The sequence below is a fragment of the Tauraco erythrolophus genome, chromosome 4, assembly GCF_009769465.1.
Source record: "Tauraco erythrolophus isolate bTauEry1 chromosome 4, bTauEry1.pri, whole genome shotgun sequence".
Lineage (NCBI taxonomy): Eukaryota > Metazoa > Chordata > Aves > Musophagiformes > Musophagidae > Tauraco > Tauraco erythrolophus.
In genome coordinates, this window is record NC_141468.1 from 57150079 (window position 1) to 57164112 (window position 14034).

General features: G+C 45.0%; 1 protein-coding gene across 1 annotated transcript in view; it reads right to left on the minus strand.

Annotated features, from left to right (window-relative positions):
- GRIN2B (glutamate ionotropic receptor NMDA type subunit 2B) overlaps nucleotides 1-14034 on the minus strand; it is a 174626-nt gene that overhangs the window by 7499 nt on the left and 153093 nt on the right. The window contains 3 exon segments of the mRNA XM_086610115.1: nucleotides 1426-1608; nucleotides 2421-2425; nucleotides 3702-3854. Coding sequence (XP_086466241.1) covers nucleotides 1426-1608; nucleotides 2421-2425; nucleotides 3702-3854 — 341 coding nt within the window.

A 14034-nucleotide genomic window follows, 5' to 3' on the forward strand; every position in this document is an offset into this window, starting at 1 on the left:
CCTTGACAGTCTTGAGAGGTGAGCCTGTGTGAACCTCATTAAGTTCAACAAGGCCAAGTGCAAGGTCCTGCACATGGGTCAGGGCAATCCCAAGCACAAGTACAGGCTGGGCAAAGAATGGATTGAGAGCAGCCCTGAGGAGAAGGACTTGGGGTTCTTGCTTGATGAGAACCTCAACAAGAGCCAGCAATGTGCGCTTGCAGCCCAGAAAGCCAACTGTATTCTGAGCTGCATTAAAAGAAGCATGGCCAGCAGGTCGAGGAACATTATTCTGCCCCTCTACTCTGCTCTTCTGAGATCCCACCTGAACTGCGTTCAGCTCTGGGGCCCCAACCATAAAAAGACATGGAGTTGTTGGAGTGGGTGCAGAGGAAGGCCACAAAGACAATCAGAGGACTGAAGCACTTCTCCTATGATGACAGGCTGAGAGAGCTGTGGTTGTTCAGCCTGGAGAAGACTCTGGGAAGACTTTCTAGTAGTCTTCTGGTACCTAAAGGAGGCCTACAAGAAAGCTGGAGAGCACTTTTTACAAGGTCATATAGTGATAGGACAAGGCCACATGGATTTAAACTGAAGAGTGTAGATTTAGATTAGATCTAAGGAAGAAATTCTTCCCTCTGAGAGTGGTGAGGCATTGGAACAGGTTACCAGAGAAGTTGTGGATGCCCCATCCCTGGAAGTGTTCAAGGCCAGGTTGGATGGGACTTGAGCAACTTGATCCAGTGGAAGTGTCCCTGCCTCTGGCAGGGGGGATGGAACTAGAAACCATTCTATGATTCTAAGAAGGAATTCCTTATCCCACGAATAATTTTTTTTATAATAGCAATTTATCTGTAAAGGATGAGATGAACTGGGTAACTATTAATGTTCTAATTATAACTCACTCCTAAATATGCTCTGAGTGTCGAGTCCTTCCTTGGTTTTTTTAAGGTTTTGGAAAATCTGAGTTAACTTTTTCATTCAGAAACATTTATCCTCTAATTTTGTGAATACTGCATGGCTTGATCCTGTCTAGAACTATAAAACATGGGATGACCACAGAAAGTCCAGTATAATATTGGGTTCGGTCATGGAAAAACCTCAAAGGTCACGAAAAGTTCACAACAGAAATCCTGTTTTTACAAGAATTCTTTGCACAAGATATTTTTTCCAACACACATCTGAGCCAGTTCTATGAAACCTTTAGTGCTTTTGACATTGCTTTTGATGATAACGCTACCCTTCATCAACAACATAAAACAAGTGACATCCTCACCATTTTTGGTTTTAACGCCTCTAACAAACACTTGTTAATAATTTCCTATTCTCAACTCAAATCTGAAGCACCAGAGCTAGGAACTTCTATTCCTTACATGTGAAACTTGGTATTTCTCAGGAAAACTCCAGCTCCTAAAGAGGAGTCACTTGTCGCTTCTTGTCACTTACCATCTCCAAAAGCTGTTAGAATGGCAAGATCAACTTGGCGCTTCCAGCCTGAGTCCTTTTGGATGGCAATGCCATAGCCGGTGGAGGCAAACACTTTCCCACTCCCAATTGTCACCAGCTTGCAGCCTTCATCTCTGCCAGCCATGTAGTTTAGCACTGCTGCATCATAATGAAAGCATCCAACTTCCTGCACAGGTGCAAGAAACAAGAGGGGTATAGCACAGAAAAGATAGAATCTGTATGAGTTCAAAGGTGTTCTCAGGTAATTAAGGCAGAAACGAACCTCTTTCAGATAGACAATAGGTTGCATCTTCACCTTCATCAGAGCTAACTAAAATCGGAGCCTAGAACCTGTTTACGGGTGAAGCTAGATTATAAATGAGGACTGTCTATTTCTTTCTGACTCTTCGATAATCATCATTTCTGATCTGAAAGAAAATTTGGAATACAAACGTACTGCAAATAAAGATGAATGAGGAGGAAGTCAAGGGGATCTATAGACCTAAGAATAGCTTATATTTCTGTACTGCCTTTCATCTCAAAGGAACCTAAAATGCTTTATAAGATGTATCAATATTAGAAAGCAAAGTAGGGGTTGAAGTAAGGAAAAGATTATCTTCGATTCTGACTGCTAGCATGACTTAGCTGAGCAAAATGTAATTTTTTCAAATTAAATATAGTCAGGACATCATGCTTAACTTCTTGGTTACTGTGAAAAGCACTACTAGATCTTTACCGATGTCAAGTGGCCACATGGTTACCATGCTGAGTAGCTCTTTAGTAAAGAGTGCTTAGCTGAAAACCAGAAGAAAAATTCTGTTTCAACACAGAGAAATCCCCATTATGGGCTGGGATGAGTAGACAGCACAAGAGACTGATGAGAGCCTTCCTCTCCCTGCAACAAATTGATTTGGGTGTGGGGGGCTGTCTCAGCATCTTCCACATAACCAAAGACAGCTGATGAGTAAATCCTCCCGCTAGATCTGAAATGGAACGCTTCCTGATAAAAGACCAAAGACCTTCCACTTTGCACATTCTCACACCCACGCTATCTTTTTAATCCACCTCCTGCACATATATTTCCAGTATGGTGATTATCTCAGTTTCAAGTGCGTATCTGTGGGGAAGTCTGTCCCAGGGTGGATATGGAGCCAGGATGACATCTACGCAAGTGATGAGCTCTATTTCATCCATATATTTCCAGGACAGAGCATATTTATTTCTGGATGATGACTATCCTGGCAAATGTGCCTTCCCAGGATGGCATCCAACAATAGTACAATCATTTATAATGGGCTGTGTGCCTCTGAACCTGGCAAACAGGTTTAGGAATATTCAGTCAATCTAGTAATTAAATTGGCTGAACATTTTCATTCGTGCTTTGGAATGAACTTTCTCATAAGAGTGCACCACAAGTGTAAGTGAGGAATTTTTTTTTTCACTGAGGCTGGGCTCTGACAACCAAAACGGTCAGCTTTGGGAGGGAGATCTTTCATTACAAAGGACAAAGGCCTTGCAAAATGGCATTTTAAGTTAGCTCCTTTACGGATTCACTGCTATTAAAATCGGATGAGCTGTTCAACATACTTTTTGCTAATGATTTTTCCCATGTTTCCCAAATTACCCAAGGAAATGCTCCCACTTTATGTACTTCCTTATTATTCAAACAACGTTTTGTTCAGTCCTTGATACTGAAATGTTCCAGAGAGAATGGCTACTTCCAAACTATTTGCTTCAAGCACACCTTCCATTACACTATATTAGCTAGTGATACACTGGGTGGGATTAGTCTGACAAGGATTTGTTTCAGCTTCCTGATTAACATAATCTTTTATACACAGAAGGAGGGAAAACAAAGGAATTTCCAGATGACAATATAAATGCTCTGAAAAAAAACTTTGTCCACAGAGGTCTGTGAGGCTTTCCTGTGTATGCATAAGGACTCATGAGCATGAAACATCTCGATGAAGTAAAGTCTTTCAGGACTAATATACTCAAGGCTAACATGCATAAAGATATAGAAGATACTTTTTTTTTAAAAAAAAAGTAATCTTAAAAACACAGCAAACCAGAAATTCTCCTATAGATGTCAATAGAAAACCTGGCTAAGAGAACGACCAGAATTATACTCCTGTGCTGTGTGTGGTCTTGCTATGCTTTTAACCATGGAATGATAATGGAGGCTCATTTTCCAATACCCACAAAAAATTTTCCAGACAAGCATGCAAAGAAGTCAGGTTTCTGTGGTGAGTAAGTATAGAAGAAGAAAGCCTCACCCAGTCTTCAACGAGAACAGTGCATCATCCCCCTCTTTGATTGAACTCACCATGTAGCTGTGCATTTCAGGGTAGTTGTTGCGAATGTTCCTTTCTGTGCTGCCATTGGGAACTGTCCCAAAGCGGAAAGGGGGCGAGAAGTCATTGGGTTTTCTGGAACTGAAGAGAGAGAAAAGAACATTTCTTACAATCTTTCAGCAAGAAGCAATCATCTGAATGGGAGAACAGACTCTCCTCAGAAGGTAGTTTCTGATTTTATTTTCCTATCATGTAGAAAGCACTATTGAGAAGATATTATATTTCACTGTTTTCAAACACGCCTCTCCTGTTAGTGCCTAAGAACCAAGAAGTGAATCTGAGCAACCCGGTCTTTTTGTCCACTCTGGATTAAGTGCATAAAATAGCCAGTGATCAAGATTAAAAGGAAATTAGATAAAGGGAAAGGCAAAAGGTAACACAGCTTTGGAACACAGTCAAAGAAGATTTTCAATAAAATCTATGTGCATTTTATCCACAAGTGTCATTTAGTTTCTAAGAAGTATCTTTTCCAGCTCTGTGATGCCTTTGCACTTCCTGATTCTGACTGAAGTAGAAAATAATTAATGAGGAGAGATGTCTCTCACAACTCCTCACACCCACTTCACCAAACGAACGCTCAGCTTTCAAACTTTTGGGCAAATGTCCCAAATGAAATGCTATTAGTGGCTGCAAGTCACTATTAACATTTGATGCCTAGAACAGAGCTGGCAGAATACTCCAAACCTTTTGTTGCTCCCAAGAAATACATTCATCATAAACATTCCCCTACGGCTGCAAAGCTGTGAGATTTTATATGCCACTTGCTTAACTCAAGTCATAATCAATGCTCTCTGGGGTTTATGAGCAGTAAAATTTAGAGTATCAATTATCAAGACTGCTTAAAACCACTAGAACCAGCAGAAGGGAAGGAGCACAGAATTGTAAACCAGGAACTGAATAAGCAGTGAAGAAAAAGATGCAAAGGTTAGGTAGATGGAGGGAAGCCCCTTCCTCTCTTGATATATCAGGCAGTAGCTTGCTTGGTGCTAATTCTTGACTCCCAGCCGTGACTGTGTATTTGGATGATCCTGAGAAGCACGCTAACGAACATGCTAAAGGTCAGACCAAACCTGTTTAACAGCAACAGTTCACCTGGTACATTTATATATGCAGTCATATACTGTCACCTTCTATAGTGGAAATGTGGCTGCGGTCTATAGCTCTAGCTTAAAAACATGCAGATGAGCCTTTTCTCTAGTTCTACTCACAGCAGTTTGGAATCTAGTCAACTCCAGCTGAAGAGGCCAAAGCCACTAAAGCAGTGTATCTCATTCACAACCATGTCAGCAATAAGGCCAATCAGGAGCTGTGTCTGTGGGGAGGTGAACGCACCATTCACATACCTGTTCCTGTGTATCGGTCAACCTCATCTGTGTCTGTGCAAGGAATCATCTCTCCAGTTGGATGCGAGATGGGCTGGCTTGTATGTGCATACATAGAGGGTGTAGAGAGAACACATGTCCTACTGCTTTAAGCCAATAGAAAACATCAGGCTGTTTTTTGAAACACAGATTGGCACATCACCCAAAAAAAAAAGAGGTTTTCACATAGCATAAAACAGGCAGGTAAGGTGGCTCTTAGAACCTTGTCACACCCCCTAGGGATGAAGACAAACTCATAGGGCTATCAAACCTGTAAGGAAAGCAAACTTTGATGGGAGAAAAATCACTGCAGTGTGCTAAAAGTGCTCTTTTTTACAAGCTGATTATAGCAGCAGCTTAGAGGACCCATCACAAGATGGCAGGGCAAGCAGCAGGCAGGCCGATCAACACTGGGTGTGATCTCAGCTTCAGCATGCTCTTTAGATGGGCAGCAGCTATGAGATTTCTCTCTCTGGGCCCAAAGAGTGTTCAGAGAAAAAGAGGCCTCATCCAATGTTCATTTACTCTACTCCCAGTGATACAATCTCTAGTTTTGTCTGCTCCCATCACTGTGTCCATGAATTGGAGTAGAAGGATTTCAGAGTCAGGCAGGGCTGGTGATCAAGGAATGATTCTACCTCTGAACTACCTAACCATTGTCCCCACTGCATTCAAGGGCTCATTTTAGCAGCAGAGGTGTAAGGCTCCGTATTTAATTTTTAACCCCTGGGCAATCAATAAATAAATGAAAACATTCCTCTTGAAGGAAATGACTGTTTTTGGGCAACTGGGAAAAAGCATGTTTCTAGAGAAGGAAGCCACGCTGACGGCTTCTACAAAACTGCATACTGCGCATTCACTTCATCATCTCATCATTCCTTACCCCCTGCTCATTCCTCAGTCAGAACACCATAGCCTGGTGGGTGACAAGACAGGTGACAGTCTGAAAGGATACGCATGGGACACACACCAGAGATCTTTAGCTGAATGGCTAAGAGGAACACCACATCCCCAGCCACCTGGTTTGGTGTTTGCAAAGCTGAAGACAATCATATGCCCAACTGACCTCCACAGTCCATGGAGCCGGAGGTAAGCAGCTAACTCTCTCCACATTTGAGAAGTAATAGTGGTACGCACATGCAGCTTTTTGGCAGAAGATGGCAGCTGAAAAAATGCCTGTGTTTGTTGCTCCTTCAGTAGGTGGGCACGGCTCAGTCCAGGGATAGAGGGATCTCCAAAGAACTCTCCAGAGCCAAAAACTGCTGCATCGTTCTGAGCTCTGCCCCACACAGCTCATACTGAAGGTGCAAGACAAATAAGCATTCCCAGAAAACTATATGGGACAGGTGGGGAAGGAGTGTGTCCTCTCCTGGCAACATGATGGGGAAACATGGGTGGAGGAACTGGAGAAGATCCATGAAGAGGAAAGTTAATTGACGCTGTTGTCAAAGAGTTTAGTAAGGGAAAGCACTCTCCAAGGGCTGGGAGAGTGGGCCTGGATCAGAAGTGTCAGCTCCAGGAAGCAGGGCAGTTTGGCAGGCTGGTCAAGAAGGAGTCTGAGACACATGAGACAGGAGCTGAGGCCCAATGTAGGGGCCATTACACACAGGCAGCCTGCGCAGAGGTAATCTCAATGCCTCAGTAAATATCGACAAAGGAATTAAGCACAGATATTGACAGAAAGGGTCAGAATTTAACTTAATGAGCAAACTCTCCCATCATTTCATGTAAATGTTTCTCCTGCCAGAGCCCTAAGTCACAACTACTCCACCCCAGGCATCTGCAAAGAGGAGCCCGAGAGGCTCAGGCCAAAAAATGAGGTGGCAACAGGGGGAGAGGAAGATAAGCAACTGCACGGGTTGCTGAGCAAACCAGCTGCAGAGAGGACCCAGGGAGCAGCAGGCAGGGTCTGGCGCAGGGTCTGTACTTGTAGGACCCCCACCTCACGCTCCCTGCAGCAGCAGCCCTGTCCTGCTGCCCAGCTCCCTCTGCCTCCAGGGGCGACTGCAGCCGTGGGGCTCAGCTGCAGCCCTGCACCTGCAGACCCCTGGGCGGAGGTTGTACCCCATCTGCAGCCTCCCACTTGCTCACTATGGCTCCATGGCCGGGAGAGGCTCCCCCGTGTGCCCAACGTGATATGCTCAGGGTGCTGGAGCTGGGGGCGGGAAGCAGACACCAAGTGGTGCCTGAAGGGCTGGGGTAGCTCTGAGACATGAGACGTCTGCGCTCGGAGCCCGGCAGCCTCCCGCCACTTCAACCCCTCGCTCCGCAGGGGGGGAAATCAAGAAGCATAACAGTCCCAATCGGACCACGGCTTTGAGAAAGTAACCTCTCGGAGTCAGAGGGCAGGAATCTTCCTGCTCTGGAGAGCGCTAACAACACACCGGCTGGGGGCTATTAGCACATTCGGAGCCGAGAGCCCCTTTCCCACTCCCGCTCGCAGCGCGCCATGAGAGCTGTCGGCAGCAGCAGCGAGAGCGGGTTTAAGTGACTCGTCTGGCAGGCTGTTTCATTAGCAATTTGGAGCCGTGCCGTGCAGGAAAGCAGCATTGTTCTTCAGATGTTCGAAGATCAATCTGCATAATGAAAACAGGTGATAGGAGCTCTTCCCATTCAGGCAGCCACGATTGGAGGGGATTCAGGCATGAGAGGACGGGGTTGTGTCTAATTGGCCACAATTAATTGATGGGAATTTTTTTTTTCCAATATATTGTCTAATCACACATGGTTCCTACAGAAAAGCGCATCTGCACTTATTTATGTGCTGATGTAGGCCCTGTTTACACTGTAAAGGGTTTGCAATAGCATTGAAAGCAGTTCCCAAACTCAGCAAGCTCTCACAACAAAAAGGCTCTTTTTTTATCAGTCAATGTACTTTTACACTGCTTTAAAAAAAAATAATAATAATTCTCTGCTGGATAACATAATGAGCTGGGAAAACTTGGTGTGAGTGTGTGCGTGTGCACTCGTGTAGCACCTACCCTCCACAGCTTCTCTAAGAGGCTCCTTTCCACTCTGTAAGGCCCAGACCCTCGGTTTAAATTTTCTACCATAGGAAGTTCCACAGCTCTGACTCACCAAAATAAGGTTCCCAGGTTCAGTCCCCTCTGTCAGCTGCAAGTCCGAAAGAGCTTGAGCCCATGTTAGATACTCTGGGTTCAGTCATTTTGCCCAGGTGTTAAGTGCCAAATTCAGATGCCCCAGGGAACTCACTCTGGGACCAGGTCTCTCATAGCCTCTGTGTCAGATTTGCCAGCCACCTGAGGGTATTTTGGGTACTTCAGTGCACCCTGAATGGCTCTCTACCATCTATATTTGCACAGCTGAATCTAGCTGCTGGACCATTTGGCCCTCAGGACAGCCTCTCCCACCAGAAGAGCCAGCCACTGTGGCTAGCAGACAGCCCACGTGCCACCACTCTCTTGAACTTGCCATCGGGCATCAGTAGCAGCCTTGCATGCAAGCACCTATAAGCAGCACTCTGCTTGCTTTTGTTTAGGCAGTCACACAACCCGCAGATAGCTATGTTGCACAGGCCAATATTCTCTAAAAAAGATGGCTGGCATTGTATTAGTGAGCTGTACAACATAAGATTTAATGACATCAGACTAGAAAAGCAAGTCCATGCTCGAGCACATAATCTTAGCACAACCTTCTGCATTGCCCAAACATCCTGATGTCCCCTCTGGCTCGGTTCAGCCACATGTCACTGCAGTCATCCTGCACCTTGCTTCATTGCTGAGCATCCAGTCAGGCTGTTTGCACAGGAGCTTCTCCAGAACTTGTTAAAATTAAGGAGTGGGTCAGTGGTTTTCAAGCCTAATTCTGAGGTAGCTCTCTGCCTACACCTGTCTTGATAGACTATGCACGTCTACAGCAACATATCTTGCCCTAGCTGCCTTGCTTCTGTGTCCTCTATTTCAGACAGAAATGAACTCCTTCACAGCTAATGGATGACCCTCAAAGAGACGAGGCTTATCCTCTTCATATCCCCAAAATATGTCATTTTTGTCCCCAAGCTGCACTGTGAACAATGCCACAGAATCACAAACCTGGATCTGGCCCTGAGAAGATGTCTCCTCTGCCTCTCTCTCTCCAGTGGGTCTCTCCTAAATGTCATCGTTCCTGACGGCTCTTCATTCAGCCTGCTGTGGAAGATGGCTGCTGCTGGAGACTCCTCCATTCCCTGGACAACCTACACCAGGGCTTTACTATTGGAAAGTTCTTCCAATTGTCTGAACTAAAGCCTTCCTGTTGCAATCCAGTTACAATATTTTCTGTTATCTTCACCATGGACAGGGATATCAGAACAGTCTCTTCTTCTCTCAAGGTGCATTTTATGTTTTTGAAGATTGTTGAGCTGTTTCTTCTCCATGTTCTTGCATCGGGACTAAAGAGGCCCAGTTTCCTCAGTCTTTCTTTGCAAGCTGTATTATCTAGACAACCATTCTTGCTGCTGTCTTTTGGCTGTATCCAGTAGGTCTTTCCTTGACTTGTCTGACTTGCCTTTGTTTGATGGACGTGCTCTCCACCTCCACTGTACCAAGAACAATCTGATCAGGACCTCAGGATGCTGAGAGAACATTACACTAAAAAAGCTCACAGCAAGACAATAAAAGCATTGCTATTGAGAGTTAATGCTCATTATTACTCTCCTCAGTGCCTCTCTATGTTATATCCTTTTCCCTGTGTCCTTTAGTCCTGTCCTCTGCAGCTCATAAGTTCTTCAAAGCTGTAACTCTGTCCTGATCTGCATTCAGGTGGTGACCAGTTTGTTTCTGGAATGTCAATCATCACTGCCAGCACCATCTTCAGGGCTTTTACTGTATTCTTTTCTTTATCCAGCTTGATCGTGCACATACGCGCACCCACACAACCGTGCCCCATCACCTGTGCTGGTAGAGGCAATGCTCTACAGATTCCCAGCATGGAGCCAGCTCTATCGGCATGTAGGTGCAGGGCACTTTTACATTGCTACAATAGCATCCCAGCCAGGAGTGTGCCAGCCCAACAGCGCAGGCAGAAAATCATACTGCAAACCTAAATCACAGCACTGGTACAATAATCTGTGAGGAGAGCAAACTAAAGGGACTGTGCTGCTCATTCGTCTATTACTCGTGAATCTCTTGTACAGATACTTCTTAAGCTTCATTCCTAAAGCATCCCTCTCCCCTCTGCACAGTCACCTAGTTTTGACACTACAGACGTTTTTTACTCCCAAGGTGGAACTCACAGCCATTTCTAAGTGACTATGAGTTTTCAGATCCTCCTTTTACCCTAGCTCCTATTTCCTCTCTTCTTCTGCATTCCCTCATAATTTCACCCTCCACCTCCTCAGCAGCGGCTGGGACTCCTCACAGCTCAGAATCCAGTTGCCCCATCAACTCTTCCTGATTGTTGGGCCCAGATGCAGAATCTGCCCTGAGATTGCATTGGCAAAACCCCAGTTTCTTATCTTCATCAGTCAAACAATACATGCCTTGATTTATAAACACACACACACACAAAAAAGGAAGAAGAAAAAAAAAGCAGAATGAACAGCATAAAATCCAATATAAGTCACTTTGGGGAGGGCATAAAAATACCTTGTGCTCCCTCAGACTTTGACTTTTTGGTTTATCTTATTATTCAACCCCCAGTGATGTTTCAAATTCTCTGGTCTTGCTTTGCATAGTGCTCTCACCCATGAATTCCTCTACATAAGTCTGGGAAAGGAGTTATCAGCTAGTGCAGCTGACTGCAGCAAAGTTGGCAAAGAATTAGATTAAAGTCACTTTTAAAGGAAGATGTAGGGTGGGTCAGACCCACAAACAAGAAGAAAAAGATCTATGAATGTCTGGTGATGAAACAGGGACATGTGTGGGTCAGGGAAGGGAACAGAGCAACCTAGGGACAATGAAGAGGTGAGGGGGGGCAGGTGAAAGCAAAAGAAAGGAGTTCAAATATAGCAACTTTAAAAATAGTTGTCCTTGTAAAATAACTGAGATGAAAGCAGAGATTCAATTGGTGGAAGAAGACGCCATCACATGCAGTTATTGCCAGAGCAATGCACACAGTAGGATCATGCAGCCTCTTTGCAAGCTGGATTGCTATGTGCAGAACTGCTCTGTGCTGCTTCTGCAGAGAGCAGAAGACTGAAAACCTTGGGCAGTGCAGCATCACCCCAAACAGACGGCCTTTCAGGGCTCCCATGTCTTCCACAGCCAGACCTACATGCCCACACTGGGACCACACTGCCTTTCTGCTGACCCAGACGTTAAGGATACACCAGGCCTGTGGGGCCACTCCAGAATCAGACCATCACACGTGGACAGAGTCCATCCACCACCACCAAACCAGGTGTCCTGAGTCTGCCATGCATGTGAGCATTAGGCAGAGTCTGTGCAGCTTCTCCACCCAAAACTAAGGCTTTAAACACTTCCTCAGGACGCATTCGGCAGGCGATAGGCTTCTAGTCAGTCACAGTGCTAGGTGTTCCTCAATATGAAGAACAGAACCAGAGAACAACATCTGTAATGGAATCACTGAGCTTCACCAGTCAGAGATGAAAGCTCCTTGCACAGCCCTACTAGAATTAATAGGTGCGGTATCAGACGAGTATAGTTGTACCTTTTGAAATAAAGTGGGCTATGGGATCTTAGCTACAGTACACTTAACTTTTGCTTGCATGCATGTAGAGGATGGAGATCATTTGTTTATCCCAGTATCAAATCATGCCATGTATTCCATCCTTGGAAGCTAAACACAATAGGGCAAAAGGCACCTACTGAATAACCCGAGGCAAGCACAAAACAGAAATTAGTGAGGCAGAAAGATGCTGGTTAGTACACTCATGTTAATATCATTAGAAGTGTAGATGTTCATTCAGAGGGAGAAAATTAACTGATGAAAAAGACCTTGAGAGGAGAGGTGACAGCTAAGTACAGAGGAGTTTGAAATCTGCTTTGTTTGCACATGAGACAGCTGGTTAACAAATTATGAAACACTCTGAGAAAATCAGAGGATGTAGTTTGGTAGGGGAGTAATTCCATTTTTCATTCATTTTCACTAAGAAAGGCAGGTCAAAGCCTCCTATCTTCCGAGCACTAATAGCAGCCAACCTGCTGCAGCACCTTGTACATGGGTACCAACCACCGGGCAGCCGAGTGGAACCCTGCGCAAGCCTGGCAAACCTCCCAAGGACTTCAGTGGGGCCAGGATATTCATCCAAGTAATTAGAAAAGCCTAGTCATCACATTAGTGCAATTTCTTAAGCACCTCTGTAGGCAGAGAGGCAAAGAAAAAAACAAGGCACTCGAGGCGGGGCAGCTGGGGCATCCCAGCACCATCGCAGAGGTGGGAGGTAATGCCTATCTTCAGTCTTTTGCAGAAAGCCGCCTCCCATCTGCAAGCAGACGACAGCAGAGGAATGAAAGCTGTACTGTATCACTCCCTTGTGAGTCCTGGGGTACTGGAGCAGGTACACCTGAAGCAAACAAGATTGCTGGGCCACCAAGACTGAGGGGAAGTTTGACCTTGAATAGCCAAAGGCCTAGAAGAAGCAGGGCTCCTTTCCATCAGGTGAAGTTAAAATGCCTGCGAAGATACAACCTGCCAAATATTTATCAAGTGTATTTACGTACATATAACTTCAAATGTCAGGGTTGCGAGGCATAAGCAATGAAAGGGCATCAGGGAGGCTGTTGTATTTTTTTTTAATCCTGTAGATCTCATCCTCCCATCTCCTCCCCACCAGCAATTCAGCCCTGATTGTTCAGATGAAGGAGGCCAGCTCTCGTCTCTCAGGCTGCCAAATCCTAGTGGCAGGGCCATTGTCTTTTATTTGACTGCAGAGTGCCAAGTACATTTATGGCACCGTATAAATAATAAATAAAAATATTCATCGCTTCCTTCTCCACTGACTTACACTGATGCCAGAAGCAGGACAATCCTGTGGTCCCCCCCCTTCCCTCCCCACCTTACATAACTCTCCGAAGAGGGCTTTTTCCAGACTGCCAAACAATTAGCACAGAAGCGACCAAATTTGCTCAGAGTCCCCAAAGGGTTAGCTCCAAGGGACGGTTAAAAGGAAGATGAAGAGTCAGTGGTGGCTGAGGCCTGGGAAGGGCCAGGACAGTGCAGAGGGGGGAAGGCAAACGCTGCAGCCTAAGGATCACGCCACAGCTCCATAACTGACATCCCTCTTCCAGTGACTCCCATCAGTGCCATCGGCAATGCCCAAGGGGTTGTGTTTCTCCCTTTCCAGCAAGGCAGAATCAAACCTACTGTCTGACTCTGAGTATCCCCTCCCCTTGTACCTTACCTGCTTAAGTCCCCAACTAAACTGCATTTTAACTGGCACTAATCCTGAAGAGTCCCATTACAAGTTTTTACTGCCATTAAATCCCTCCAGATCAACAGAAAAGAGAATCCTGAGGGACTGAGCCAAGGCTAAAGCCTATCACAGCCTCCTCGCCGCTCTGCACAACGCAGCGCTGAGCTTAAAAAAAAAAAAGGGGAGAATGACAAAGAAAGTAGGACTGAAGCAGGGGGAGAAAAAGCATGCTTGAAAACTCACTGACTTTAAACATTTATAGCCTTAAAACTACTGAATCACTTTTTAGCACACAGGCACAGAGGTTTGTTCCAAGGATCTCAGAAAGCATAGAAATCATGCCGATCCGAAGAGTGCAGAATGACTAGATCTACGATAAATGTACCCATCTACAACTGTAAAAAATTATTTGAGATCACATTTATGAACACAATAAATGTAAGTTACCAGTAAGAAAGACCTATTACTAACATATGATATGCTGTAGCTATTTTCATAGCTATTTATTAATATGAAGACTTTAGTATAATATGTAATTACACAGATATATACGGCACTATACGGTATTTGTAAATAGTTC